The 25,545-nt window shown below is 35.4% G+C and overlaps 1 protein-coding gene across 1 annotated transcript; it reads right to left on the bottom strand.

Annotated features, from left to right (window-relative positions):
* Window positions 1-11,050: 11,050 nt before the first annotated feature.
* On the bottom strand, window positions 11,051-24,775 carry LOC124542310 (ferrochelatase, mitochondrial). Its single transcript, XM_047120276.1, has 10 exons — window positions 24,526-24,775; window positions 20,237-20,361; window positions 19,238-19,403; window positions 17,784-17,901; window positions 16,835-16,936; window positions 15,373-15,535; window positions 14,019-14,174; window positions 13,327-13,443; window positions 12,708-12,835; window positions 11,051-11,185 (listed from the first exon to the last, which is right to left on the bottom strand). The coding sequence occupies exons 1-10, from the start codon at window positions 24,539-24,541 to the stop codon at window positions 11,083-11,085; spliced, it is 1,194 nt and encodes a 397-aa protein (XP_046976232.1). The 5' UTR covers window positions 24,542-24,775; the 3' UTR covers window positions 11,051-11,082.
* Between the last annotated feature and the right edge of the window lie 770 nt (window positions 24,776-25,545).

Raw genomic sequence — 25,545 nt, 5'->3', positions numbered from 1 at the left:
TCAACATCGGTCTCTATTTCGCTACACATCAATGACAACGGTCTTGCAACTTTCCCGATTAAAAGTTCAAGTGGAGAAGCTTTTGTAACTCTATTCATCGTACAATTTATTGCTAGTTGAACCTCGCCTATAGTATCCTGCCACGATTTATCACCGCTTGTTTCTACTGCAGTTAACATTGATTTAAGAACACTCATAACTCTCTCTACTTGCCCGTTGGCACGAGATGAACCGGTCGCTATCAGATGTAAGTCAATATTTTTACTAACACAAAAATCACGAAATTCCTTACTCGAAAAACAACGTCCTTGGTCAGCTATTATGCGACTTGGAGCACCAAATAGAGCTGTACTTTTAGTTACGGCGTGAATGCTACTTTTAGAGTCAATGTTTGTCGAATGAAAGAGCAATACATACTTAGTAAACGCATCTATTAACACGAAAATGTATTCTTTTTTATCGTTTTTGCCGCTAAGTTTACCCGTCGCGTCTATGTGAACCGTATGCCATGGCGTCGTTACTTTAGGTATTGAATGCAATTCGGCTTGAACTTTACCAGAATGCGATTTCGCTACTTTACATGTAACGCAATTATCAATGAATTTTCTAACATACTGAGACATTCCCGGAAACCAATAATAATGAAATAGTTTTTCAGTAGTCTTTTCGGCACCAAGATGAACAATAGCGTCGTGAAAGTTATTAACTACGGACCATCTGAGAGCACGAGGTAAATATGGTAAGCTCTTAGTTCTACCGTTGCGCTGTATTTTTCGGTGTAAGATACCCGACTGTATCACATAAGTTTTCGCTAATTGTTCATCTAAACGATTTTCTTCTAAGTCAGTAATTATTTTTAAAATCTCAGTATCGCGCTGTTGTTCCGCTTGGAGCCAGTTAGGGGAAAGCTCTGTTACGTCAACGCGTTTTGGACTAACACGATCTACTGCTTTTGAATCAAGTGACAAAGGATTTCGCGAGAAAAAGTCTACATGCGACATACGTTTTCCCTCTCGGTATACGACATCAAAATCAAATGATTGTAGAAAGGACCACCATCTATGCGCCCGAGGAGTGAGTTCCTTTTTCGTTTGAGAAGATTTTAACGAATTACAATCAGTAAAGACGGTAAACTTTTTGCCATGAAGATATTGCCTAAAATGCTTGATCGAATTTACAACAGCGAGAGTTTCGAGATCGTACGAGTGATACTGACTTTCTGCTGGAGATGTTCTTTTACTGTAATAAGCTACTACACTACGTTTATTATCTTTGACTTGAAATAAGATTGCTCCATAGCCTAAACTACTCGCGTCTGTATGTAACTCTACTGGAAGCTCGGGGTCATAGATCGATAATATAGGGTCACTCGTTAGAACAGAAATTACTTTTTGACGAATGACTTCATGTTCAGGTTTCCAATATAATTCGCCTTTCAATGAAGTTAATCGGTGCAAGGGAGCCATTATTTTAGAGAAATCTTTAATAAACTGTCGAAAATAAGACGCTAGACCTATAAACTGTCGTAGTTGAGTCACCGTTTCAGGGGGCGGTAAAGCAGTTAAGGCCTCTACCTTTCTACGATTGGGTTTAATCTGACCGGACTCTACTTCGAATCCCAAGAACTCTACCTTCGTCTTGAGGAAGGAGCACTTCTTGAGGTTCAAAGAGAAACCAGCTTTAGTCAAAACTTCCAATACAGTGTGAAGTCTCTGTAAACCTAACTCTACGTCGGGTGAAACTATCAAAATGTCATCGACATAAACAATCACGTAATCATGAGCTAGATCACCTAAAGCGTTCATAATAGCCCGTTGGAATACTGAGATAGCGTTCTTTAAGCCAAAAGGCATGGTTAAAAACTCGTATTGTCCGTCATTTGTTATAAAAGCAGTCATTTCTATGGAATGTTCACTAACCGGAATTAAATGAAAACCACTGGCGCAATCTAATTTAGAAAAATAATTGGCACCGTGAAGTCGCGCAATTTGGTCAGAAATAAGAGGGAGCGGGTAACGATCGGAGACGGTGTTACTATTAAGCTCGCGGTAGTCTATACACATACGATCGGAGCCGTCATGTTTCTTTACTAGCAGTGCCGGACTCGCGAATGGAGAACAACTAGGCCTAATGATATTAGCTTCTAATAACTCTTTTACACGTTCGCGTACAATACTACGTTCTTCTGTTGACATTCTATACGGTCACCGCTGCACCGTTCGATTCGAATCAATTAATTTTATCTTGCCTGTGTTTACACGCGTTGTAGGTAAACCGGTAATAAAATACTCAGAAAACTGATTAAGCACGTCCAATAGTTTAGATTTGTTTTCACCGGACACACCTGTCGTAATTAAATCTAATCGTAATGTATTATCACTATTTTGACTGATCGAATTTACACAACAAACCTTAGTGAACGAAAGCTCGGTAGCTGTCATATTTACCGCGAAACCACGATTTAAAATCTCACGGCCTAACATAACGTTACTTTGCAGATAGCTATCCGGTAAAACATGTAATAAGATTTCTAGAGGGTGACCGTTAATCACAATACAACATAAAATCTGCTCTGTACTGAATGCTTGTGTTTTACCAATACCAGTCATAGCAACAACATTATAGTGGCGCTTGCCACTGAACTTTGATGAAAAACTTTCTTTAACTAACGAGCATTCAGCACCAGAATCATATGTAAACTGAATTAATTCACCTTTGTGTATTAATGTCCCGGACGGTGGCTGCACCGTGCAGACGTCGACGCGTCGCTCGCCGCCGTGTGCGCCGCCGATGGCGGGCCCGCTGCCGCCGTGGCTGCTGCTGTTGCACCGCGCGGCGATGTGACCCGGCTTGCCACATTTAAAGCAAACCAAGGTCTTGGCTGCCGGCTGCTGCGATGCTTGACTCGATGATGTTGTAGGTGTAGGCCGTCCTCTCGTGTCAATCGTTTTACTTCTACATTCAATTCGCTTATGACCACTTTTGCCACAATTATAACACTGAACTTGGGTCATCCTCGCTCGCTTCATGTCAGTTGTATTTGACAGCTCACTGGTGGTGTTTATTTTGCGCTTGAGATGTGAAAAAGCACTCAGTTCTTGTTGTAATTTTTCTCTTGATGTAATGTTCGTAGTAAATGCCATGCGCTGAAGTCGCGGCTCGAACTGTGACAAGTGAGCGAGTACTGTTGCTACGGCGATTTCTTCTTTGTTTACGTCTTTCCATCGGTTGGTCAGCGACGAAATTAATCGACTTGCAAATGCGGGTAGTGTTTCTTTTTCACTTGGTTTCTCAGCACTCATCTTAATGAGGGTACCCGCCAATGTTTCGGTCGAAATAAATCGTGTTGCGAAGAGAGCTTTGAATTCAACCCACGTGATACCCTCATAGGCTATTTGAGATAACCAAGTTGATGCTTCACCTTTTAGCGCCTTGCTGACCGCCAAAACAAGTCGACCACCGCTTGGAGGATTTTCGGCGAAACACAAGTCAGCCGTCGCGCACCAGGATCTTGCATCAACATCCTTTTTCTCAGGATCGAAAGCTGGTAGTTCTTCATGGTGGGCCGGCTTAGATGATTGCAGGGCCTCAATCAATGCTCGCATGTTCTGGTTTTGTTGCTCGAACATTGCACGCCAGATGTTCTCATTGTTTTGATCCAACGCTGATCCCGCTTCTGATGACGGCGGAGGGCCATCACCACAGTTATAGTTCATGGTTTCCTTTGTGGGCGTCTATCGGTGGGTGACGTAGGATCAAGAAAACACACTTGTACAATCAACCACAGTATAATCACTCAGTAACACAGTTTAAGTAGGTAACCGGAATGCGCGATGGTTCTGTGACCGCACGCGCCGAACGCTCGGAGAGTAGTGATGTCCGACGTTCCCCTCTGGCGCATGCTTACACAAACTCCATCGAGTGCCGCTACGTGGCGCTGGCGTTCCGGAAACGATTCCATAACGTAGTCTCGTGGTAGTGGTATACGTTCCACTAGATGGCGTTGAAATTGAAATAATTAACCCGGTTGCGACAAATATTATATACATCCTAAATTTCAAAAGGCTCATTAAGCTCAAACAAATAAATTCATAACATATTAGTATATTTGATAAAACATATATGAAAACGATTTCAACTTAAAAACTCATTAAAATGTTTGTCAATTTAGACATTAATCGGGTTTTCCCGTAATTGTGATCATAAACTGAGGGAAAGGGGAAGCCCAAAGTAAGTCTGAGGGGTTGAATTGTGAATCATGCCTTCTAATCATTACATAGTATAAAACAAAGTCGCTTACCGCTGTCTGTGCCTATGTATGCTTAGATCTTTAAAATTACGCAACTGATTTTGATGCGGCTTCTTTTAATAGCAACATTGATTCAAGAGCTTTATATGCATAGAACATCACTACATAGTATAAAACGAAGTCGCTTTCCCTGTCCCTGTGTCCGTTTGTATGCTTAAATATTTAAAACCGCGCAACGGATTTTGATGCGGTTTTTTTTGTTAGATAGAATAATTCGTGAGGAAGGTTTTTGTATATAATACACGGACAATATAGTAAAGAAACACTGGTAATTTTAGAAGTTTCTAATGTGATGACGTAAATAAACAAATTCTGTAGTTCAATGGCGGATTTACAAATATGCCGCTAGTACGCTATTCAATTTTTGCCGCCCCTACTTTTTCTTGCAACATTTATGATTTGTGTTCTATCGTCCTCATTACATCGGTTTTTTCCCGTTATTAGTATGATCATAAACTAGGTGATATTTCTGTCAGCTACTAGATTATTTTTCCAACCCGCTATGTAGTGACGAGTATACGGATTACGGACGTAATGTGTATACATATAATTTTAAGTTTTTTTTTATGTCTCTAAAATAGTAACAAATTTGGGCTAAATTTGCCGCCCTGGGCTCCAGCCTACTTAGCCTATTGGTAAATCCGACAATGCTGTAGTTTATTTAGTATCAGTATTGTAGCCGTACGTAGCCGGGGCGGGTCGCTATATTGTATATCGTCAGTATATTGTGTAGAAACACTGATAATTTTAGAAGTTTGAAGTTATGTCATAAATATCACACTTTTTTTACCTAATTTACCACTAATTAGTCTGGTAAAAAGCTACCAGCGAACTATTCTCATCGGATTATGTGAGTGTGAGAGGCGTCATTGTTTGCGTTCAGACGTCATGTAACACATCCTACGTTGTTTGCCTTTTTTTTTCTAGATTAGACACAGACCTCAGCCGAAATCGTTCAGGTGGACAGCATCAATATAAAACCTCTATTTGGTGTTGTTTTAACTTATAAAAATTCTGTTTTCATAATAAAAACATAAGATAGAGTTTTTATAAAACTATAAAATTATCAATATTTTGTATTTAAGTTATCATTAAAATTTGGTATAGTAAAATAAAAAAAAAATCAAAAACATTTAACGTTTTAATAAATATTTGTTGATTTACAGATAGCATTTATTTGTTGATTTACAAAACTTTTTAACCGGAATTATGGGAATGAGTATCTACTAAGTTTCATGTGAATTTCCCACAATAAAATCGAAATTCCGAACCGGTGATGATGATTCAAACTTGAAAAAGCTTATTCGAATAACTTTTAAAATTAAAAAGTTGCTTTTTTAATTCACTCCATTATGATATTAAAAATGATTGGTTTTAATATATTCGATTAAAAAAACTATATCGATACTTGGATGAATAATTGCTATCTTCGCAACATAGTTTTTACGTTTTTAATAATGTCAAACATGACGCTTGACTATTACGCGCGCGAATCTATTTGAGCAATATTACATGATGTGTGAATAGTAACACAACTCAGATGTAGCATCGCTAAATTCATTGAAACCGATTACTACCGATTCACAACCAATAGAAACAGCTCCCTATCGCGCCACTCGACGCTATTCGTCGCTATAGATTCCCGCGTCAGTTCGACCCGAGACAGCGAGTGCGTGTTAATCGACGCGTCAAATTGACGAATATATTAGGTCATATGATATTACAAGTTATTACGTTTGTGTAAAGATCATATTCACATGAGAAATAAATATTGATAGTTTGGGATAGCGTACTCAATTCGGATGTGATCGGTTTTACGAATCGGTGTTACCGATGCGACGTCTAAGTTGTGTTACTATACGTGATGTGCCTGTGAAGTGTGAACTAAGTGAATATTTAGAAAGCGCTGACATAACATACGACCGTGTTTTATGTGATTGTAACGTGTTACATCCACGCGTGGAACAATTGATCTTATAATCTTGTTAATTGACGATTTCTGTTATACTTAGTTAAACACGAAACAGTTGGTATACATCGTTAGAAGGTATTTGCTGCATTAAATAAATCAAATCAAAATAAACTTTAGTCACATAGGATTTTACAAGCACTTTTGAATCGTCATTTTACAATTAAGTGAAGCTACCGGTTCGGAAAGTAGATTCAACCGAGAAGAACCGGCAAGAAATTCAGTAGTTACTCTTTTTTAACATTTAAAAAATACAAAGTCACGTTAAATACAATTATTTAAATTAATATAGCCTGTTTAGAAGTCAACAGGTATAAACTCCACGCTTTTATATCATCTATAAAATCTTGTATCGAATAATATGCTTTTTCTATCAATGTATTTTTTACAAACGATTTGAATTTACTAAACGGCAATGTTAAAAATGTATAGAACAAAGTCGCTTACCGCTGTTTGTCCCTATGTGTGCTTAGATCTTTAAAATTACCTAATAGATTTCGCTACAGATTTTTTTAATAGATAGAGTGATTCGAGAGGAAGCTTTTTGTAACATGAACAATATAGTAAAGAAACGCTGATAGTTTTCAACCGACTTCAAAAAGGAGGAGGTTATCAATTCGTCTGTATTTTTTTTTTTTTTTTTTTTTTTTTTTTTTTTTTTTTTTTATGTTTGTTACCTCATAACTTTTTACTGGGTGGACCGATTTTGATAATTTTTTTTTTGTTTGAAAGGTAGTGCTTCCCGTGGGGTCCCATTTTTTTTTTATTTTTTTCCGATGATGGTATCCGTATGAAAACGACATAAGTCTTAAATTTGCATTATGTATATGCGCGACAAATAGGTGAATAACTCAAAATCACGTTAACCAATTTTGATGATTTTTTTTTTATTATAAAGGATATACTTTAAGGGTAGTTTGGTGAAAGTTTGGTTAGGTTCTGAGCACAGGATCCATGAGAAATTAAGGGAACGGGAGGGAACGGAACAATTCTGAGGAGCACGTTAGCAATACTCGGTTGAATCTTTTATTTATGGGTTACTTGGATATTTGAATCACCTTCCGGAACGTGGTTATGTTCATGTAATTGTCATAATCAAATATTATAATCAACTAGCGACCCGCCCCGACTTCTCACGGGTGCAATACTGATACTAAATATACTAAAGAATTTGTTTATTTACGACATCACATTGCAAACTTCTAAAATTGTCAGTGTTTCTTTACTATATTGTTCATTTATTATATACACAAACCTTCCCCTTGAATTACACTATCTATTAAAAAAAACCGCATCAAAATCCGTTGCGTAGTTTTAAAGATATAGGGACAGAGAAAGCGACTTTGTTTTATACTATGTATTGACGGAACTCCTAAAAGGCTTACAGTTAGGGTGCGATTTGGGGCAGAATTTCTTTCTGTCTTTAATCAAATTTTGTGTATATGATGTGATGTCATATGATATACGAATAGCTCTTGTGCAAAGTTATTTTACTGAGGTCGATTACAGCTCATTCGAGGGTGGTACCTTGTAGTTTATGCCGCATGACGTATTAAAGCCGCATTTTCGAAAGTCTATTTTTGCTTTATTCGAAAGTTTCTTTTGAAATTGTCCCTGAAGTAGTTTCTGATTCATATAAACGGCACGCTTAATCTATCCATATTAAGAAAATAATGTTAGTCTACATCAGCTTCACTTAAAATCAAAAAATAAATAAAATTTTAACAAAAAGAAAAACCGACTCCAAACAAAACAGTATTTTAAAACAAATTAAAATGCACTAAAAAGTAATAAAAATAATTGCATATTTAACACATTTTTGAGAGTCCTCCTAGGTAAAATGAAATGAAAAATATTAGACTACTTAAAAGTCGATTTACGATTATATAATGTAGTTATAATTATTGCTATATTTGGAGTCGGTGTCAGCCAACCCTATACTATACCTATCAAAAAACAATACGAGAATACTTTAAGAAATGTTTCTTACAAATTACCTTTTATACGATATTATACTGGGTCAATCAAGAGGCTCGTATCGCTTCTTTCTTTTGATTGTTGAAGCGTGTGCCTGTGGCTGACACCGGCTCCAAATATAACAATAACTATAACTACGTTATATAATCGTAAATCGACTTTTAAGTAGTCTAATATTTTTCATTTCATTTTACCTAGGAGGACTCTCAAAAATGTGTTAAATATGCAATTATTTTTATTACTTTTTAGTGCATTTTAATTTGTTTTAAAATACTGTTTTGTTTGAAGTCGGTTTTTCTTTTTGTTAAAATTTTATTTATTGATGTTTCTAATGTGATGTCGTGAATAAACAAATTCTGTAGTATATTTAGTATCAGTGTTGCACCCGTGCGTAGCCATGGCGGTCGTTAGTTTGTAATAAAAATCCCCATGTCCTTTTAGCTTTGCTAATTCGTCGTCAATCGTCCACTGCTGGACATAGGTCTCTCCAAGTGCACGCCACTGTGATCATTCTTGGGCTACTCGCATCCAGCTCCTGTCAGCCATCTTGCGTATATCGTCACTCCACCGTGCCTGAGGACGTCCTACACTACGTTTGCCGAGACGCGGTCTCCACTCTAGAACGTTTTCCCCAACGGTTGTCAGTTCTGCGACATATATGACTTTGGCAATTAATAAATTTAAATTATACACAATATTAGAAATTCAACGTCTATAAGTTATAGTGTTATTATTATTGTTATCTATAGGTTATTTATAGTTTCTTTCTAATCAGGGCCGGATTTTGGGGAAGGGCAACCGGGGCAACTGCCCTGGGGCCTCCACATAAGTGGGGGCCACAAATACCTACCGAGATATAGTCAAATTATAATAATCTTACTACTTAATATTTTAAAAGTTACCGATACCAGTCAAGAAATACTTACTGATTTAAATTAATAAAAGCTTACGCTAATCCACTAATCCATGACATAATTATTAGGATCTCCACGCTCCTGTTGGTCTAGGGCCTCCACTGCTTTGTGGCCCCAGGGCCTCCAGACCTTTAAATCCGACTCTGTGTGTGTAGAAAAAAATATAGACGAACCTAAGATTTACGTATTTCAAGCGATTTGATTTAAGTTTTTTTTTATGATATAGTTTGCCGGACGAGCATATGGGCCACCTAATGGTAAGTGGTTACCATCACCCATAGACAATGACGCTGTAAGAAATATTACAATTCCTTACATCGTCAATGTGCCGCCAACCTTGGGAACTAAGATGTTATGTCCCTTGCGCCTGTAATAAGTGCTAACTCACCCTTCAAACCGGAACACAACAATACTGAGTACTGTTATTTGGCGGTAGAATATCTGATGAGTGGGTGGTACCCAGATGGGCTTGCACAAAGCCCTACCACCAAGTTTATTAATATATTAATATTAATATATCTTTATGTATAAAACAACACTATTCCACTACTTATACCCCTTTTAAATTTACTTTTATTTCGTTTCATCAACGTTCAAAACGCATTTAGTTTTTTTCGAAACCATTGTGAATATAACAGATTATTCAAGCTCTCGACCAATGATCACGCGTCAATTTGCTGTCAAATGCTGTTTATTTGGCTTTTTTTCGGTTATAGTTGGAATAGACTATAGTATATATAGACATTTTACCGCCAATATCAGAATAATTAATAGGCTATTTGACAATGCAAAAAATAAATTGTGAATTATTGTAATCAGTGTATATTATGAGTTTAAAAATGGTTATTTACTAACGAAAGTTGAAAATAATACTTAATCTATTAAAAAATCCAATAATAAAAATGCATTTTTACAAACGTTTGTCACGTGACACAAAACGCTCCTGATTGGCCGGGCTTATGACGAAGTCACTTTGTTGTAAACTTTGCTTTTCTACTATATGTACCACAGATTAAAATACAGGAAAGTTCCGTCACCGGCCCCATTGCAGCGCTATATTGTCCAAGTAGCGTTTTTGCGCGCTATTTTAATATGGAATTTTTAACATGATATTTTTAGGCAAATATGTACTAGAAATAAAAAAAAAAAAACTTTTACTGGGTTCCTTAATTCTACTAAATAATATAAAATGAATTTTAAAAACCAGTCAAATAGCCTATTGATTATAAGTGGGCGTATATTCAAAGTATTGTTCACCAAGCTTATTAAGGTTTTAATTAAGCAATCAATCACAGATAATTTCACAGTAGTTATAATTATCTTTATATTAAAATATCCCAAACACATATAAACACTGAATTAAATTAAAAATACAGAATGTTGGTAGCGATGCGTCGCATATGTGGTGCGCGGGAAATTTTGTATGTAACTGCATTCAAGATGGCTGCCTCGCTACCCTCGTGACGACGCTTCACTAGAGCGCCGTTCGACTTCCATTGACACTCTTTTCCAGCCATTACGAAAAACAAGATGGCGCACCATGCGCCGCCATATAGACTGTCAAGTATATATACACCTTTGTTTTGCCACTTTTTGTTTATTTTACCGATATCTCCCTAGAAAAAAATTCTCTACGTCTCATTTTTAATAGATTTTGGGTAAATTTTCTTAATAAGGGAAAATAAAACAAATAAGATATTAAATGAACAAAAAAAAAATTAGTACATGTTTTTGCCACACGCCAACTTACACTTGACGCGCTATATATAATACATTAAAAAAAAAAAGAGTTAGAACGCGTGTCATATTTAAAACTGACAGCAAATAATGTCACCGACATAAGTGCTTCAAACAAAATAGTCATAAAAATAAAAGACCAAATCACTTTAAATTAATACTTTAATTTGTGTCATTTATATTTTAGCCGCCAACTCCGGCTGATTATAATCTGTGGAACACAACTTTTTGTAGAACTCCTTCGAAGACTGGCACCTTTGGCTTACGCAGTGTGGACACCTGAAATTATAATGTTCGTTATATTTACATTCTAAATTTGAAATCTCAACCGTGATTGGCTAGTTTTAATATTATGTATTCTTAATTCAAAATTTTGTTAAGCATGACCAATATCGGTATAAAAACACTTATCGCTCTAATTTTATTGTCGACTAAATAAATCATATTTTGTTTAAGATCACCCTCGACAAGGAATTCGTTTCAACTAGGCATGGGTGATATCTGACGTCCGATTTCAGATATCGTGCTGTCCTTGTTTAACTTACCATTATACGTTATGCGAGAAAGAGATGAAGCGAATGCGATATCGAAATGAGTTTGACATTCGCTTCATCTCTTTCTCTAGAGCTTCTTTTCTAGAGCTGAGATGGCCCAGCGGTTAGAACGCGTGCATCTTAACCGATGATTGCGGGTTCAAACCCAGGCAAGCACCACTATATATATATGTGCTTAATTTGTGTTTATAATTCGTGAGGAAACCTGCACGTGTCTAATTTCATCAAAATTCTGCAACATGTGCATTCATACTCGTCATCGTCAAATCCGACTTTAGATTATCGATATATTTGACACATGCCTAGTTCCAACCCACATCCACTCATTAAACTTTACATTAATATTTTTTATTCCGTACAAGCGAGAGGCTACGTCATGTCGTCTGAATGCGAACATTTATACTACCAACTTATAACAAAACAACAACATCCTGTAAATTTCCCTCTCAAAGACCTTTCAAAGGCTTGGAACATATACCACATCGCTGTTTCAATACGGGTTGATGGAATATACATTACACATGTAGCAGAATTTGTATGAAATTAGACACATAGGTTAATAAATATGATTGATGATGTTAAATATGATTATTTAGACGAACAAGTCAGTAACAGCTGGGCTAAGGCCTCCTCTCTGACTAAGGAGAAGGTTTGGAACATATTACACAACGCTGTTCCAATGCGGGTTGATGGAATACACATGTGGCAGAATTTCGATGCAATTAGACACATGCGTCCTCACGATGTTTTCCTTCAGCGAGCACGAGATGAATTATAAACACAAATTAAGCACACATACAGCGGTGCTATATAATCCGCAATCATCGGTTAAGATGCACGCGTTCTAACCACTGGGCCATCTCTAGAACCAAAAATCGCATAACTTTTTTATAAAAACTTTTTTAACCCAACAAGCCCTAGGTCTTAATTAATTAATTAATTTAACCATTTATTAAAGTTGCCAGATACATAGAAGTTGAAAATGTGTACACAGGAAAAAATAAGTTTAAAAGGTATACTTATCCCTAGAAGAGATATCTTCCAGTATACCCAAGAAAGAAGAAACATAGACAGGAAAGTTAAAAGGTAGACAGGCAAAGTCATACAACAGGAGAAAAGTTACAAAACCACAAAAAAAAAATACTAAATTAAAACTAAAATTACACAAAAAAAATATATTAAAATAATACTTTTATTATTTATATTATACTTGTAATATGAACATAAAAAGTCCCTTTATATCTTACCTAGATAGGAACTGCCTGGACACGCTCGGACCATTGTTAATATGCTTTGCGACGACATCCGCCAATGCTGCTATAAATATCGGATGGTCGTTGGGAGCTGCTGCGCGTTCGATCTGAGTGATACCAGCCTAAAAAAAAACATTTAAACTCTGTTATTAATTTTTAATACATAATGTACCCGTTTAATTTCTAATATTTTTTAAGCTATTTAGACCTGATGGTAAGTGGTCACCATCGCCCTTAGACAATGGCGCTGTAAGAAACATTAACCGTTCCAATGGGAACTAAGATGCTATGTCCCTTGTGCCTGTAGTTACACTGACTCACCCTTCAAACCGGAACACAACAATACTGAGTACTGTTGTTTGGTAGAATATCTTTTTTTTTTGTGCCTTTCTATATTTTTGTTTGTGATGTAAAATAAGGTATAATTCATTCATTCAAGTAAGCACCAAACAATGTCCAACATCCTCAGCATCATTGACCCTACGACTCAGTTTAATCACACAAGGACGACAAATATAAGAAAACACCCCCCCCCCCCAATCATATGAGGAAGAAAATAGATTTTATATAGAACTGAAGAAAGAGAATAAATTTACTGACAACGAATAATTACCTCTTTAGCGACTTCATCACAGTATTCTATATCGAGTTCGTGTAATGTCTCTATGTGCTCATTAACGAACGCAATTGGTACAAGGATCATATGTTTGACGCCTTTCTTCGCGTACGCCTGAAAACAAAAGGAAAACATTATTATTTATTTAAATTACGAACAGACATGTCATTGGTCAAAGCATTTTGGGGATTAACCTTAAATAAAACAAATTTAAATATCGAACGACGGCTTTTGATATTAGTTATATATTAATTAATATATTATATAAGATTAAAGTATTTAAAGTCAAAATGATTTATTAACTTAGCTCCTGCAATTGGAGTCGGCAAATATAGTACGACACAACTTAGATGTAGCATCGGCAAAATCAATAAAACCGATTACTGCCGATTCACAACCAATAGAAGCAGCTCCCTATCGCGCCACTCGACGCTATTCGTCGCTATAGATTCCCGCGTCAGTTCGACCCGAGACAGCGAGTGCGTGTAAAGCGACGCGTCGAATTGACGAATATATTAGGTCGTACGATATTACAAGTTATTACGTTTGTGTAAAGATCATATTCACATGAGAAATAAATATTGATAATTTGGGATAGCAAATTCATTTCGGATGTGATCGGTTTTACGAATTTCGCCGATGATACATCAATGTGTCGTACTGTACTAATATGTAAGATAGTTTTATACCTTTATGGCGTCGTCTGTGTATGGCTGTAACCATGGCAACGGCCCGACTTTGCTCTGCCACACTAGTCTGTGGGGATTGGGGACGGCGAGCTGCGCCATTGTCGCCGATACTGACGCTGCTACCTCGTGAGGATACGTGTCTCCGCGGGATACCGCCTATTTTTAAATATACAAACACACTTATATAACTTATATATGTAAGTAGCGTTAGTTCTGATTAATATTTAACTACTTATATACACGTGCGCCCGGTGGCAAGACGAGATTGTAGCCTACGCGGGGAGTGATTGGATGACCATCGCCAAAGATAGAGGAAAATGGGATTCTATGGAGGAGGCTTTTACCCTGAAGGGGTCCACACGAAACAAAAATTAATCATATACATCAAAACTGTTTCATATTATTTGTTTTATATATATTTTATGTGTTGTTTCTGTAATATGTTGTTTGTATGTGTGTGATACAACTAAATTAGTATTTGTAACTTAGAGTAGTAATGTGGAATAAATAAAGCTATTTTTTATTATTATTATTACTTATATACAACAAGCGACATATCATTGTAGCCAAAGTTACTCCTTATTATTTCAGTTATCTGCCAGTGAAAGTCCCGTCAAAATTGGTGCAACCGTTCCAGAGATTAGCAGGAACAAACAGACAGACAGACGAAAATTGTAAAAATGTTATCTTTGTATATGTACCGTGTATACATACATTTGTATTGAGTGAAAAAGGGCTATTTTAATATTACAAACAGACGCTCCAATTTTATTATTTTGACGATCGTCGCGGTCGAGTGGTGTGTACACAGGTTTTCATGGGTACGCCACTCCGAGGTCCCGGGTTCGATTTTTCCCGAGTATGTAGATTTTCATTAGTTTTCTATGTTGTCTTGGGTCTGGGTGTTTGTACCGTCATTATATCTGACTTTCCATAACACAAGTGCTTTATGTGATGTTGTCTCATATTTATTTATTTATTATATCTATAGACATCATCACGTCTGATAATATGATACTTTTTTTATGGTATTGGTCGGCGGACGAGCATATAGGACAACTGATGTGGTCACCATCACCCACAGACAATGACGAATGAAGAAATATTAACTATTCCTTACATCAATGCGCCACCAACCTTGGGAACTAAGATGCTATGTCCCTTGTGCCTGTAGTTACACTGACTCACTCTTCAAACCGGAACACAACAATACTGAGTACTGTTATTTGGCGGTAGAATATCTGATGAGCGAGTGGACCCAGACGGGCTTGCACGAAGCCTAATTAAATCGAGAAAAATCGTCCATTTATAGTTAGTTAGTTAGTATATCATTAGTTTTTTCGTGTAAGCTTACCTTTAAGGGCAAACTGTGCGCTGTGAACATGATCAGTACTTGATCCCTTATTTTCTCATCAAACAATTTCAGTTTATCCTTAATTCTTTCCGCGAACACTTTCGCTAAATTTATATTCGTCGCCCATCTTTCTATTAGTGAGAATTTAATTTTTGGTAATGATCTGAAAATAAAAAAAAAATATCTCTAGTAAATTACTGCTACAATACAACAATTGAAGAGCTGAGATGGCCCAGTGGTTAGATCCAAGGCAAGCACCACTATATATATGTGCTTAATTTGTGTCTATAATTCATCTCGTGCTCGGCGAAGAAAAACATCGTGAGGAAACCTGCATGTGTCTAATTTCATCGAAATTCATTTGCATTCCACCAACCCGCATTGGCACAGTGCGGTGGAATATGTTCCAAGCCCTATCCTTAATAGGAGAAGAGGCCTTAGTATAGTAGTTACTTTACTTTTTTTTTACTTAACAACAACTAAACAACAATTATAAAATGCAAATAGACGATATTGTATTAAATCGATGTACAATATAAATTCAACCAATCCGCATTGGAACAGCGTGGTGGAATATGTTCCAAACCTTCTCCTCGAAGGGAGAGGAGACCTTAGCCCAGCAGTGGGAAAGTTTACAGGCTTGTCTGAACGCTTGAATCTTTTAAACTGCGCAGCGCATTTTAACGCGGTTTTTATCAATTAATAGAGCAATTCAAGAGGAAGGTTTATATGTATAACACATGTATATTTTTTATTATTTATTTATTCTATGGTATAGGTTGGCAGACGAGCATATGGGCCACCTGATGGTAAGTGGTCACCATCACCCATAGACAATGACGCTGTAAGAAATATTAACTATTCCTTACATCGTCAATGTGCCACCAACCTTGGGAACTAAGATGTTATGTCCCTTGTGCCTGTATGCATATTATAATATGGTAGAGAAACGCCAACGTCAGACACAAATACAAGCATTAAAACTCCAGAAAATATTTTTTTTCAGAGCGCCTGATGATATAGAAATGACAGTTTTTGTCTATATGACGTCACAACATGGCGGCTCGTATCACGGTCACGTAATATACAGACTATAAATAATTTTAATATTATAAAATAATTATGCGCTTTTATGACTCCAAATCAAAGTATTTAAATATATTTGTACATATATTTTAACTGAGCCTGGCAAAACTTGTAATGGTTGGCCAAGTGGAGGGGAAGAGCGCCGTCCCAGTGGATAGAAACAGTAAAGACAGCCACAGGATCCTGTGCCCAGGCTTGCCTGCGAATGGCAAAGAATAGGAATGGCTGGAGGAAGGTGGTAGGTGTTAAGGAGAGCCACACGCAAGGTGGTCACGACCCTAATGAGGATACGACTAGGAAGAAGAATATTTTAACTATCACAATTCATTTTTAGTGCTGAAAGTACCCTAAATGGACAGTAATACAGTATTAGTACCTGTCTTTATAATAATCTGCAATGGCGTTCAAACTGGAGCCGGTGGTGGCGCAACTGTATTGGGGGTATTGAGAGAATATGATCGCTCTTTCGACGCCGTCCCTGAAAACAAAATAATAAAAAGACTTTTTAATATAACATAAACAGGAAGGGCCAATTAAGTACCTGATGGTAAGTCATCCACGCCTGTAGACATTGGTACAGTGAGAAATATTAACCATCCCTTACATCACCATTGACCTTGAGAACTAAGATGTTATGTCATGCCTGTAGTTACTGCTCATTCACCCTTCAAACCGAAACTATGTATTGTTATTTGGCGGTAGAATATCTGATCGGTGGTTGGTACCTACTCAGATGGGCTTGTACAAAGCCCTGACTTGGGAACTAAGATGTTATGTCATTCCTGTAGTTACACTGGCTCACTCACCCTTCAAGCCGGAACACAACAATATTGAGTACTGTTGTTCGGCGTTAGAATATCTGATGATTGGGTGACACCTATCCATTAATTAATTTAATGATAACAATGGCACAGAGACAAGTGCACCAACTATTCCTTCACTCTTAAAATTAAATGAATTTAAACGAATATTTCTGCAGATTTAAAATTGAGGTACATAGCGGTTTATATTGTCTAATGACTGGAAAACTGTGAACGTTGTAAGACATTCTGTGGTATATTTAGTATCAGCATTGCACCCGTGCGAGTATTTATGCTTGGATCTTTAAAATAACGTAACGGATTTTGATGCGGTTTTTTTTAATAGATAAAATGATTCGAGAGGAAGGTTTTTGTATACAATACATGGACAATATAGTAAAGAAACACTGATTATTTTAGACGTTTCTAATGTGATGTCGTAAATGAATAAATTCTATAGTGTATTTAGTATCAGTATTGCACCCGTGCGAAGTCGGGGCGGGTCGCTAGCATATAAGAACTTACTTTTCAACAGCCTTCAAAGCGTCTTCAGTGAAAGGAGGAACGTATCTGAACGCTATGTAGTGTTTGTGGGGAGCCGACTCTGGTAGCATCTGATCCAATGCTTTCGTTAGGAGCCTTCCTGTGAACAAATATAAATAAATAAATAAAAATAAATATGAGACAACATCACATACATTACTCTGATCCCAACGTAAACAGCTAACACCTTTGTTATGGAAAACCGCTACTAAATACGATACCACAAACAACCAGACCCAAGACAACATATTAAACTAATGAAGTTTTTTCACATCGACTCGGCGGAGTGTCGTACCCATGAAACCGTACACACTACTCGACCAAAACACCGGCTTTTGTCGTAAGTTGCACAGACAAAATTCAATTGAAGTCAATCCAAGTCTGTGTCGGGTGGACTTTTCATAAGTTGCGTAAAAGAACTTCGCACCAAAATTCGATGTCATTTGAAACCGCAGAACGGTTTTCACACCAAGCAAAACGGAACGCAGATTTCTTTCTTAAATATTTATAACATTGGACTAAAATCTGCACGTGAGATGGACAAGTTTATTTATTTATTTATTTATTTATTTATTATTTATTTAAAACACTTTTTGTACACCACAAATACAATCACAAACGATTACAGAATATACAAACTAATGAGCTAATGGTGAAACAAAAGGCGGCCTTATGGCTTATTAGCCATTCCTTCCAGACTACCTTGGGTTATAGGATTGTGTTTGGAAGACAGTATAGGGTGGTGCAATTTTAAATACTCTTAAAATAAATACAACCTAAACACATAAAAAAATAAATAACAGTAATAAATATTCAATAACATGCATACGTACATATATCAATAAATACATACATACATATAAACACATATATGTAGGATCGACAGCGACATCAGTACGATCGTCAGACATCATAGAGGCGTATTACTGGGTGATCGTTTAAAGTCCTTAATACACTAATTCAGTATCACACTGTATCACACTCGGCAACGAAGCGAATGACAGTTCCTAGGATGGAGGTACTGATCTTCACGAGAGCGGAATCGTAAGTGAGTCGTCTCTGAGCGCCTCCACCGGGCAGGCTCCGTCGTAGCACGAAGTTAGTCGCGTCGTGACGTAACGATACTCAAAGTCAAAGTCAAAAACCTTTATTCAAAATAGAAGTGTTTACACTTTCTTATTGATTGTCGATAATCTACCACCGGTTCGGAATATAATACCTCAGACCTGAGAAGAACCGGCGAAAGAAACTCAGATAATATAAAGATAGTGCTACCGCCTCGCGGGGATCACGCCGCGCTTCGTTACGCTAAGGAATTCATGACCGTCTCCGACATATAAATACATAAGACATACATATATGACGTTATTAAATGTTTGTCACAATCATGTCGTCATCATTACTGTGATGTTTTTCACAAGTTTCCTTACAATTACCTTGTAAATCAGTCCATTTGTAAATAGGGGACCCCCCACCGATTTCCATATACTTCTTCTTTACTTCCTCTGAGCGTCTGCTGGCTATCCAGGGCCCGAGTTTGCTCTGAACCGGCAGCTGTATCATGTCGCGGTCTGTCATTATCCTTAGGAGGTAGTCAGGTACCTGGAAATACATAAAAAAACATTGAGACAGACAAATACTTATAAAAAGGGGTATGGTACCAGAGGACTTGGTGGTAGGGCTTTGTTCACACGTCTGGACAAAAACCTTCTAATCGCATAGGTAGGCGGTCCAGCTAATGGACCACATGATGGTAAGCTGTTACAACCGCTCACAGACAAAAGTTCTACAAGAAATATTAACCATTCCTTACATCGCCAATGCACCACCGACTGTAGGAATTAAGCTGTTATGTCCCTTGTGTTGTGTACACAAACCGGAACTCAACAATACTAGGTACTGATGTTTGGTGGTAGAATAACTGATCAGTGAGTGATGCCCTCCCACCAAGAAAATATACATATATTGCACCAAGTAAGTATTGTTGTGTTCCGATTTGAAGAATAACTAAGCCAGTGTAACTACAGGGACAAGGGACATATTATATTAGTTCCCAAGGTTGGTGGCACTTTGACGATGTAAGGAATAGTTAATATTTCTTACAGCGGCAATTCCTCTCCTTAAAAGCAGTATTTTTTTCCTCTTATCAGTTTTATAGTACAATAAAGAGAAAGTATTATACTGTACAAACTTTTTCTATCCTTTCATTTTTATTCTCGCTGGAAAAACGCTTTACGCGCTTCCCCCACGTGACGGAAAATGGGAGGGGGGTGTGGTACTCCCCGGTTTCCTGGACGGCCATGCGCCCAAGTCCACCGGGTATACCCACTAAAAAACCAGCGGTACCCTCTGCGTCTTTCGGAGGGCGCCACGGGATCGCTTACGCATGCTACCGTGTCGCCCTTCCAACTTTTTTCTATCCGAACTCAACCTACCTGATCTGCAGTCTGTGGTCCACCCATATTTAACATAATGATAGCTGTCTTCGGATTCTCTACGTTTTGACTCATCAATCGAACGCGGTTCATCCATCTTGACGCTATTCTAGAGTTGTGTCGATCTGGAAAATATAATCATCGATTAAATTTACATTTCCACAAAATACTTCAATCAAATATATGTCATAAAATAAAAAATAATGTATCCATATTTAGTTTTATTTCTATAATTTGAAGTAATTCTTCTAAGGGCATACATAAGGCTTACAGGTATGCAGTCCACCTTATCTCTACTGACGATCGATAATGTGTGCGTGGCACGTATACTACACTTAATGGCAGTATGTAAATACATATAATATTAAGGAGATGCCTTTGCCCATACAACTGGGTATAACGGATTAAAAAAAAAACGAAAGCGCGCAAAATTAAACCGCCATTATATTCTATTTTTTATTTTTTTTTAGCACGGCCAGTATTTGTGGTTCGGGAAAAAATAATTGGAGGATTGATTTTGAACGTGTAAGTTTAACCGAGCAAGTAATTTACTTCAATATGTATGAATTGGTGATTAATTTATGTTAAAATAAATTCAATATTTGAACTATTCTTGGTTTGATAGTAAATTGTTTTAAGTATTTTAAATTCCTGATATTTTAAAAACATACTGTTGGAATAAACAAGCAACATCTACGTCAAGTCACACAACTTCCCTTAAAAAAAAAATGGCGGTAGATTTGCGGCTGACACATTGGGATCGCCATTATGATTATTACCGTGTAATATGAATTATTGATGGTTATTTGTGTTGTTTACTAACTGGTTTTCTTATGTGGTAGGTTGATTGTTATTGTATATTAAAGATAATTGTTTTAGAGGTTAGCCTTCCTACTGCTGGTTCTAAAAATACTAATTATAAAACATAATTGCGTTCATGAAACAAAAATCTTATTATAGTAATTATGTAAAAATTAACAAGTATTTAGTAAAAGCCCTACACACACGACAGTAAACATCGGAGGGAGATGAAGAAATGATTAAGAAATCAATGATATTCTAATAAACAGATATGTTATATGAGTTATATCCATACTAAAGAACAGAAAAAGTGTGCCGCGCCGGGGACCGTTTATTTTACATTTCGTTACAAGTAAAAAGGATAGCTTGATAAAAACAATAAGTTATAGGGATAACTAGATGTTTTAATTACGCAAAATGTTTTGTAATTACATTTATTAATTTATAATTACATTAACAAAATATTTTTGTAATTACTACGTAATTATGATGTATTATAACGTATTACTACGTAAAACGACTAAAGGCAAACGTCCCAATTAAGACGTTTTCTAGTCTTCAATTTTTACGCGTTAATAACACATCTGTTTACTAAAACATCATTGTATGAAATGAAACAAATAATATAAATCATCAACAAAAAACCGCATCTAAAAATCAACCAAAAATATATTTTTAACCAATAAAAAATATAGGATGGAAATATAGGATTTTTAATAATAAAAATATAGTATGTATAAAACAAACTTAGATTATTAACTGCAACTTCGTCAATAAAAAAAAGCAAGAGGTTATCCATGAATTACAACTTGATAATTATTATCGTTTTAATGTAATTATAGAAAAAAACTTGCATAACATTAAGAATATACAGTGCAACACATTCTTGATTCTTATTTATTGTTTCATACTATAAACGGTATCCATTACTCACATATGGAATAATACGTGGCCCGGTATTACTATTATCCGACAAAATAAAAAAGTCTTTCGACAACGTCAAATCAATCAATGATTTTATTTATATATCTAGACTAGATGTTGACTGCGGCTTTGCTTGCGTAAAAACTGAATATATTTACAGATCAACTTAAAACATTATGTTTATTTACCATCATATTGGTGTGTATTTAAACCCCTTAGAGGTAGTATATTCAGAAACCCATAAATACATATCTGCTATCTGCATGGAAAACATCGTGAGGAAACCTGCATGTATCTAATTTCATCGAAATTCTGCCACATGTGTATTTCACCAACCCGCATTGGAACAGCGTGGTGGAATATGTTCCAAGCCCTCTCCTTAATGGAAGAGGAGGCCTTATCCCAGCAGTGGGAAATGTAACATATAATCACATAAGAAATAAATATTGATAATTTGGGATAGCATACTCAATTCGCATGTGATCGGTTTTACGAATTTTGCCGATGCGACATCTAAGTTGTGTCATACTATACGAGTACGCTATCCCAAATTATCAATATTTATTTCTCATGCGAATATGATCTTTGCACAAACGTAATAACTTGTAATATCATATGACCTAATATATACAATTTGACGCGTCGATTAACAGGCACTTGCTTTCTCTGACGCGTGTATCTATAGCGACGAATAGCGTCGAATGGCGCGATAGGGAGCTATTTCTATTGGTCGTGTAAATCGGCAGTAATCGTTTTTATTTTCATTCCATTGCATTTTCCGATGCTACATCTAATTTGTGTCGTACTATACTATTTTATCATATTGTTAAGTACTACACACGCGCTTTAATTGCTTTACTATGATTCTCAGCAAGTGCTCCATCATTTTTTATGTACTGATAGATTATCTACTGAAATATTACGTAAATTATTTGGTTTTTTAATCGTTTCTGAACAAGACAATAAGAATGATATACTTGGTTAGATCTATTGTAAAATACTGATACTAGATGGTATGTTCGAAAGCCCATCTGGGTAGGTAACAACCATTTATTCTTTAATCTACCACTAATCAGCGCTATATTAAATGTATTGCCGTTTTCCAGTTTAATGGAGGTACAATATAATTTCAGGTGTTGAGGAAGTACCGTCTTATTCCTCTGTTTGTAAAGCATTAGTGAGTGCTTAATATTTTTCACAACCACAATGCATAGGTGGTGACCACTAACCATCAGTTTGCCGATTGGCCAATCAGTTATAACATAACATAAAATTAAAAAAACCTAATAAAACAAATAAATATTTGTTAGTAAAATATTTTTATGGGATTTTAAAAATTAATGTAACATTATGGATCGCAATATTCAATTTTCTTAACAACAAAACAACATTAAAATTTTATCCAGGTGTTTAATCACCAATCTGCATTGGCACAGCATAGTGGAATATGTTCCAAACCTTCTTCTTAAAGGCAGAAGAGGCTTAAGCCCAGCAATGGGAAATTTACAGGCTATTATTGTTGTTGTTATTTTTTAATCACACATACTATTCTATAATTATTATTTTTAGTGAGACGCCAACACAACTGGCAACAGTTTTTAAAATCACATTTATAAATTACAAATAAAAATACCTCAATGTCATGGTTGTATAATTAACTTATTACAATTTAAATACTTTAAGAGACTTACAAAGTATAAAAGATTAATAAATCAATATCTCTTAACATTGTTAAATGATTACAATATAATTTCATGCATGTTTGCCAAGAGACTTATTTTAAGGATTGGTTTTAAAATATATTTTCTTTGTTATGTTGATTATTAATTATATTTATTGAGATTAATCATGAAAAATTTATTACATTCAAATTAAAAGCTCACTTTTTTTTAATTTACTTTGTGATTTGACACTGAGGTTATGGCTTAAATAAAAAGAAATTGTTATTTATAATTAATTATTTTTTTACACAAATGTGGCATTCTACTAAATGGTTGTGTTATAGTTAATAATGAAAATTTCATTTTTAAAATTTATGTTTTGAATATATAAGTAAAAGTTGTGAACAGATTATCAAGGTTTTTGTTAATTTAAACAACAATTTTCTAGTATTTTCCTTTTTGCTACTAGAACTTTTCAATAAAAAAAGTAAATATGATGCAAGTTATGTTTAAATAAATAGTCACCTACAGTGGTATTCATTATTTTTACATAAACATCCAAAATGAGAAAAATAAGAAACTGGGACCAGGTACAGAAATTCTTCCATTAATTAAAAAAAATTGTTTTTTTTTTTAATATTACCAGTTTTGGGGTAGGGTAAATGGCAAAGAACATCAAAAATTAATTTTAATTAAACAAATATTTTTCTAAAATGAAACATTATTTTTTGTAAAAGTTTCTATACTATTTTTTGTAAAGTCATTGTTGATAATTTAGAATTCATAAATTACTATTATATCTTCTATAGCTTAAATAAAATGTGTTAAGAGTCTAATTTTTTTTTAATGTAAGCATTTGCTCCATAATTGAAAGAAAAATATAAATAAAAGTGGAAAACTTACACATTGAGGTCAGCATCGTAATATTTGATTTCTATTTTAAATGTATTTGAATATTTTTTCTTAATAAATTTCTTAAAAGAACACTTTAATAATTTAAATAAATACAATAGCGAGGTACTTAAGATATTTAAATAATCTAATTTCTGTGTCAAAGTTTACACAATTCGGAACAATTTTGTAACATCACTGAGGTGATTTCCTTGCTTGGTTCACTGACTTGATAAATTAAAATTCTGAATGTCAAAAATCAGACTCATATCAATTCTGACAGTTTTTCGGTAAAATGACATAAATTAACCATAAATATATCCAGATTATTAAAGAACTTGTATCTATAAAAAATCTATACACCTGTTATTGATTCTATTGAATTATTTGTATGTAGGATAATAAACAATATTAAATTCATGAAGAATCTAAACTCGTAGCGCTGTATTAATAATTGTTATAGACTTTAATACTTGTTAATCTTGTTTAATACATACAGTATAATTAAATAAATATTATTAAATCATCCGCCAAAGTACTATACTTGTATTGTTGTGTTCTTGAAAGGTGAATGACCTACTGCTCAAGGGACATCATATCTTGTGCTTAAAGTTGTTGGCGCATTTGCGATATAATTAAGAGTTAATATTTCTTACAGCTCCAATGTCAAATGCAGTCGTCACCATTTACAATGCCTCTCATTAATACCTCCGTTTACCTTTATCATAAAAAAATATAAATATTTATGTTAAAAATCATCCACTTACTACTATGTAGAAAACTATGATAAAGATTAATGACATAGCGAGACAAGGATAAATTTTGAAAACTTTACTTAAATATATTAGACGTTTTCATGCAGTTTATTTAGTGAGTTCAGTCAATCAGAGATATATACTTGTTTTAAGTTTGTTAGTTTTTATATAATTCGTGTAACGGTAATGTAATGTCTGGAAACCAAACTAAACTTTGACATGCATCAATTATTATAGATATTTACATATATTTGAAATTGATTAATTTATCCTTAAA

Source organism: Vanessa cardui, chromosome 30, assembly GCF_905220365.1.
Source record: "Vanessa cardui chromosome 30, ilVanCard2.1, whole genome shotgun sequence".
NCBI lineage: Eukaryota > Metazoa > Arthropoda > Insecta > Lepidoptera > Nymphalidae > Vanessa > Vanessa cardui.
This window is presented reverse-complemented; position numbering and strand designations above follow the sequence as displayed.